This window comes from Stegastes partitus, unplaced genomic scaffold, assembly GCF_000690725.1.
Source record: "Stegastes partitus isolate 25-593 unplaced genomic scaffold, Stegastes_partitus-1.0.2 Scaffold33, whole genome shotgun sequence".
Lineage (NCBI taxonomy): Eukaryota > Metazoa > Chordata > Actinopteri > Pomacentridae > Stegastes > Stegastes partitus.
The window spans coordinates 886,098-893,233 of record NW_007577764.1 but is presented as its reverse complement, the minus strand read 5'-3'; the positions used below and the strand labels follow the sequence as shown (position 1 = coordinate 893,233).

The window sequence follows — 7,136 nt, the reverse complement described above, 5'->3', positions numbered from 1 at the left end:
TGTGTGTGTGTGTGTGTGTGCAGCCGAGGCAGAGATGGCCGCTGTGCTTCGGTTTATTGACATCCTAGCCCATTATTTAATTATTTAATTCCCAGACAGATACTAATGGAGCTGGCTAATAGATTGCGGTTGCCTTCCTTTCCTTCCAAAGCCCCCCGAATATATGTATAAATGGAATTAGGCTCGACTCGGCCCGGACACTGGAAGCGGGGGGGAGAAAAAAGCATTGGCGGTGCAATGCGAGGCCCTTAACTCCCCCGAGACCTGGACTCTCTCCTATAGGCACATCAACAGCTAGAAATGCACTTAGGAGCACGTCCAGGCAACCGAGGCATGTCATGCGTTAATTACGTTTGCAGATATCATGGGCGGCTATCAGAATGTGTTGCGTTTGTGTCTTTTTTGACCCCGATGTTGGTTTTTCAAGGAGATCTGGGTCTTAGAAGGTCCCCCCCTCCACACCCTTCTCCACACACTCAGTGATAAGGGGATGAAGAGTGGCGCTGAGGGGGGCTGATGATGCTCAGTGGGGGGAGGTTAACCACCAGATTCCAGTGTTAGTTTGTGTGTTAGAGCCAAGGGAATGATCCTGGCTTTATCATCAAGGCTGTGTGGCTTTATCTGCTCCCACGCTACACACACACACACATTAAACATCCGCCTTAAAGCTGTGCAAATTCTGTTAACTCTACACCCGACTGACCATTTCCCTGCTTTGTTTTTCCTCTGTCTAGGCGACCGTTTGCGTCAGACCGAGAACCGTGCAACCCGCTGTAAGGTGGAGCGTCTGCAGCTGTTGATGCAGCAGAAGCGTCTGCGCAGGAAGGCCAGGCGGGACCAACGCGCTCCTTATCAGTGGCTCCCCAACCGCAAGGCCGGACGCAGCAACAGCAACAGCAGCATGTCCAGCGAGGGCTCCCTGGACCTGGACTTTGACGACTCGGTGTGGAAGCCCGACGTCAAGGCCGACTTGAAGTCCGAGTTCGTCATGGCCTGAACTGCCCCCCGCCGCTCCCGGACGGAGAGATTCAAAGATGTTGCAGAGCATCGCTTGGGATTTACTTAGAGATATATTTTGGAGGAGTGGATTGGCAGGAGGGGACTGCAAAGAGGAAATCAAAGCTGTCTTTGTGACTGACTGTCACATGAAAAAAGAAAAAAAAAAGGCTCCCTGCAGACTTTAATCCCATTCTGTCCTTCACGGTTGACCTTGTGAGAAAACAGCAACAATAGCAAACGAACTATCTTGTGATGCTTGGATTTGGACAGGCAACAACCGGACTTAACAGTGTACAAGACTTTTTTTTTTTTAGGGTATGATTACAGAGACCGTACCTGAACTTGAGCATAGCAGAATTCAGTCGGTGGTGGTGGTGGTATTTTCAGAATTTTTTTTTCTAAGATTGTTTTTTGTTTTTAAAGTGCACTCTGGGCAGAAAATGAAGAGATCCACACTGGACTTATTAACGAGACAGGAGCACCAGAGGCCTCAGTGTTTCCTAATCACAAGAAAAGGCAGAACTGCCGGACTATGGATTATTCCAATGGGCATTCTTATTGATCTCAAAACTCACCAACCAGAGTCCAGTTTTTACCTGTTACGGGGTGGTTAAACCTTTTTTTTTTTTCTTTTTTTCTTTTTCCACTTTTAAACATATTATTATATTTTATAAACAAAAAAAATATGTAGCATTGTTCACAAAGCATTCAGGTTTTCATATTAACAGTTCAAAGTAGTTGTTGATTTGCACATTCTCTTGATTTATAACAGCTGGTCAAAATGTGCAAGAAGGAGGAGGAGGTGGGGCCTGAAATAGAATTAAAAAAAATAAATAAAAATGAATATGGAAGTATTGATATCAACCTCAGTGACATAGGGTATCGATAGGAATGATTAATGAATAAACAAAATGAATTAATATTAACAGAAAGTGCTTTAGAGGATTTTAAAATCTTTAAAATGTATATGGAAAAAAAAAAAATCTATTTTTATTTCTCTTCCTATCTGCTGTTTTCAAAAAACAGCAGCCCTCTGTGGCTTTAGTCAAGTCATTGACTACCAACAAATATGTACATCCATTCAATCATTCATTAGCCGATCCATGAATTATTTCATCTAGCCACAACAAATGATACGGAAAGATCATTTTTTTCATCATAGCCCGCCTCATGTCTTACAGACCTGAATGGACTTGTCGAGGGATTTTTTTTTTTTTGTGTACATAAATGTGACAATTGGCAAACATTTATGAGGGTGTGTGTATGTTTGACTATGTTGTAAATTGATTTAGAATATCCCATGTTCTTTTTGTCACGGTTGTCTTCTCCCAAATAAACCCCATAGTTTCTCGAAAATCATCAGCCGCAGTAAGTGCGTGGGTCACTACTTTCTAGCAGAAAACAATTCCAAGTCGGCTCCCAGTTTGTTTGTTCTTTTTTCTCTTTTTAGGCCCATTTGATCTTTTATCACAAGTCCTCATAATGATGACTCTATTTTTTTACTGGCAAAGAGGGAGAAGGAGAAGTGGGGATCTTTATCCAGCATCATTATCTAGTGCCTCCACCAGTACATCCATTGACATATCAGGTTAGGCCTTTCACAGTTTTTGCTGCTACACATTGGGGGGGACTTACTTCAAATGAAAAGAGGAAAAAAAAAAGAAGAAGAAAAAACAGCAGGAAAGGGAGGATAAAAGTGACTTTTCTTTGCATGCAGAAGTGTGAAATTACACTGATCTTTTTTCTATTTGATGGAAGATATTAAAAAAAAGAAAAAAAGAAACTGGTGCTGTGGGAATGAAGGTTAACAACATGCATGAATTTGTGAAGAAAAATAACACAATGCTGCTTTTGTTTGGTTAGATTTCTTTTTTTTTGTAACCTTTTTTTTTTTTTAATTTTTTGATTTTTCAATGTTAGAACAACTGCTAAAAGTATTAACGACGCAGAAACCAAAACAGATGAAGTCAAAGTGTGCGGACTCACGTTGTTGCTCAGCACTGAACATTCCTGTTGTGTGACAATGAAGATGATGATGATGATGAGCAAAGAGCAACTGACTCTCTCTCTCTCTCTGTCTCTATCTCTGTCTCTCTCTCTCTCTCAACTCCCCCCCCCCAAAAAACGCTGGTTTTTAACCCCCCATGACTCTCAAGGACCCAGACAGCCTAACGAACTGTTTCGCCACCTCCCCTCCTCCCAGCCTGAACGTCAACCAAGAGGCTCATGTGGACGTATTATTCGCACAGGGGAAAAAAAAAAAAAAACCCAACAGACCGGTGGATTTTTACAGCAATGTCCGTCAAACCCCCCACTGGAGAGAAGCGTCTGGTCCGTCTCTTTTGTCTGTCTGTCTGTCTGATCGACCACCCTACCACGATTGCACTCCCAGAGATTGCAGTGAGAGATTACCTTTTTTGGTGAACCTCGTCTTTTTTTTAAGTGGCCTTACCTTTCACTAAAAAAAAATGAGACACTTGGGGACAACTTGGGGCGGGGAGGGCGGGAAACGTTTCTTTGGTTTTTTTCAACAAAAAAAAATTCAATAAAAAATTTCTGTGCGTATCGATGTCGGACTTGTTGTCATCAAAGGCGCCATTTTTTTGTCACTGAGGACACTGGGCATCTGTCGTTTAGTGCTTTTAGCTGGTGGAGTCTCTATTATGTCAAGGCTTCTGTGCCTTAAAAATGTTGCCCTTGCAGTGTCAGTGTCAGATTTTTAAAAAAAGCTTGTTTTCGTCGGTTGATGCACGCGGCTGCCCCGTTCGCGGCCGTCGTAGATTTTTCGGGGTGAAGCTTGTTTGAGCGAATCAAATACTGTTCAAAAGTAGGTGTTGTTCCTCAAATATTGTCTTTGTCCCATTTCTTCATTGTGTTGCCATGCTTGTTGGTCTCTGTTTTTAGAAACCTCACGTCCCTCCTCCCTCCAACACCCCCCCTACAACCAACAAGCTGCAAAAAGCTTCAAATCTGTGTAACTTATGTTAACTGAGGAAGTTTACGCCACAGTACTTAGCGAGAAACAGCCCGATTTCAGAATGAAAAAAAAAAAGAAAAAAAAAAAGGTCCTCTGAGGACTCCAGACTACATGCACTTCCTGTTTCCTTGGGTACAACATTTATTAAAAAGGACAATTGAACCCCTGCCCCTCCCAAATTTTTTTATTTAATTTCTTTTTTTTTTTTTGTATATGTATGAACTATACTCTGTGTGTGCCTCACTTCTGTGTGAAACTCAAAAAGATGAAACAAAACAAAAAAGATGACAAAAAGCATTACAGAGAGGATTAAAAAACAGTATGTTGGTGGAATTCTGATCACGTCATTTAAGTTGCCTGTTCTTTCTTGTAGCCAACTATTGAAAATAACAGGATTCAAGAATACAATTTACAATGTTCTAGCTCTAGACCGGTGTAGCACATGTGTGACTGTATTAATTTATGAAACCAAAATGGTAACTGTGAATTATGTATTTCTTTGTGCATTTTTTTTTTTTTTTTTTAAAGCGGGGGAGAAGGTTTGTCGGGACACGGCAGCAGCCGATGCTCGTGTCCGGGGAGGGGGGGAAACTTTTTTTTTTTTTTTTTTGGTGGAATATAATGGAAGCAAAACGTGTTTCCGAAAAAGAAAAAAAAATGTCAAAAAAAACCCACAACAAAAACAAACAAAAAAAAGAAAACGAAAAAATATATGAATATATTTTTTTTCTTAAGCAATACATTTCAGTGTGACTTGTGATAGAACATTTTTCTTTTTTTTAGGTAATAAATAAATAAATAACAAAATGAGTACATCAGGTTGTCTCCGTGAGTGTTCATTGCGAACCCATTCGATAACGCCGAGTCCTGCTCGGTCTTGTGTTTCGTGTGAGATCTGTTTTCATGAGGTAACTCGATATGGAAAAAGGTGGAGAAGCTCGAGACTGCATTGATAAAATATTGCCTTACATATCAAAAAGCTGATGTAATTGATGATTGGACTGAACCATCTCTGTTGCCTGAGGGGGTGGATAGGGCCTATGACTTCCTTAAAATTTTTTCTTAATTAAACAGAGTATTAAAGTCTAGATTCAGCAGCATTTTGGACTTCTGGCTAACCTGCAACATGTTAGTGAATAGACCCCGGGGCCGTGGGTGTGGGGGTGGAAGGAGCCTGGAGGGAGGCAGGTGGTTCAAGTGAGAGAAGCCCACGGAAATGTTCCCCCACATCTGTGAGCGCCCCGGAGATGAGACGGAATATGGAAGTGGAGTGACAGACTGGAGAAGGAGCCGAGCCTCATGTGAAGCTGCTCCTTGACACATGTACTTACAGCCAAAGGTGTTTTGAAGCAGCACTTGTAGCTCCCCCTGCTTTTGTAACCGCAGCCGAGGCTGAGAACAGAGCTCGGCTCGGGAGCATTAAGAAAAAGCCGGAGAGCAGGAAAAGGAACATGAAAGGACGAGTCTAGTGTATGTCAACGCAGGGGCTCAGTCGGTAACGCAACATACATAGTGCGAGGAGTTGCAATGATGGCAGCAGCTGCTCCTTGTTCTGAGTCGTTGTGGTGACCTTGTGAGTGAGAACGCATTGAAACGATATTTAAGTTAGTTTAAAGATGAGCTCATTTCCACATAAGCACTGAACAAGGCAAAAAGGATCCAACTAGAAAGGATCGAACAGTGAACTACTCAGATTTAACTCATAGATAGATAGATAGATAGATAGATAGATAGATAGATAGATAGATAGATAGATAGATAGATAGATAGATAGATAGATACTTGTTTTTTGGAGTCTATCCCAGCTGACTGAGGTTGAAGGTAGGGGACATCCTGGACAGGTCACCAGTCTATCACAGGGCTACACTTAGAGACAGACAACCAAGCACACTCACATTCACACCTACAGACAATTTAGAATCACCAATTAACCTCAACATGTTTCTGGACTGTGTGGGAGGAAGCTGGAGAACCTAGAGAGAACCCACGCTGCACGGGGAGAACATGCAAACTCCCATTTTTTCATTCTCTTGGTGAAAATTCAAGACATCCAGTTGCTCATGAACATTCAAGAAAAAATAAGAACAAAAGAACATGCAAGCCACATGCAAGTCGTGATGAAGAAATAAGGTGCAAAAATGTGCTAGTGTTTACAATAATGGTGTACAATTGCTGGTATTTACAATAAAAAAAGAGTATTAGTTGTTCACACTTTTGTTGTTATAACGTCCATGGACTAGAAATGTGTCCTCAGGCCTTTTATCATGTCTGGCCTCCCTCCCTCTTCTCCGCACACATGATTCTGGTAATAAAAGCCTCCTACTTAGTGGCCTTCTGATGATAAACAAGCACACCTCCTGTCTGTCCGTGGCCCCGCGGTGCATTCAGGGCCAGCGTGGTTTGATAAAAGAACCCTTTTTGAAGGCAAATACCAATAAGAGCCTCGTTCGTGGAGTCGCTCATCGATAGCCAATCGTCACGCATCACCGTGAAACCGCAGGCTGGGCGCTGAAAAATGGAACAAACTGTTTTTATCAGCTTGGTGCCCATAAGATAAACTCCCAAACTCTCAGGTTGATTTAACTGCCACTTTATTATTCAACCCGGTTTTGACGAGCAGCTTCTTTTCCGCCATTATTTTTAGCACTGAAAGCTTTTTTGGCATTGAGCTGAAGTGAAATCTCAACATAGATATGGACTGAAACAGTGAAATGTGAAGCTTAAATATAAATAATTTGAAGAGATACAGATATGTAATGCATCACTTCTCTATTAATACTTTACCTAAAGTCCCCAACCACCCACCCACAATGCTAAACTCATGGGTGGCCAATGTTGTTATAACCAATAACCATCTCACTGTATAGCCCAATCCAGTAACACGTTCTTTTAATACTTTTCAGATTCCTACTGAGGACCTGTGTATAAATACACTCACCAAACACTTTACGAGAACCCAAACATTCATGCAACTGTCCCGTCGGCCAAACACGTGGCCGCAGTGCAGTACGTAAAATCACGTAGATACAGGTCAAGAGCTTCTGTTAACTTCACTTTTTTGTGTGTTAATCGCCCCATATTTTCACCACCTCAGTTAACAAAGAGTGGTGCAAGAAAAGGAAAACGAGTTGGAATTGGCAGAAAGGGTAACTCTTGAAAA

At 41.8% G+C, this 7,136-nt stretch overlaps 1 protein-coding gene across 2 annotated transcripts in view; it reads left to right on the top strand.

Annotated features, from left to right (window-relative positions):
* The window catches only part of midn (midnolin), a 28,660-nt gene extending 23,866 nt beyond the window's left edge, over window positions 1–4,794 (top strand). For both annotated transcript variants that reach the window (XM_008300398.1, XM_008300389.1), the window contains one exon: window positions 735–4,794. In XM_008300398.1, the coding sequence (XP_008298620.1) occupies window positions 735–997 (263 nt within the window). In that variant the 3' untranslated portion in view covers window positions 998–4,794. The remainder of the gene's footprint in view (window positions 1–734) is intronic.
* The last annotated feature ends 2,342 nt before the right edge of the window (window positions 4,795–7,136 follow it).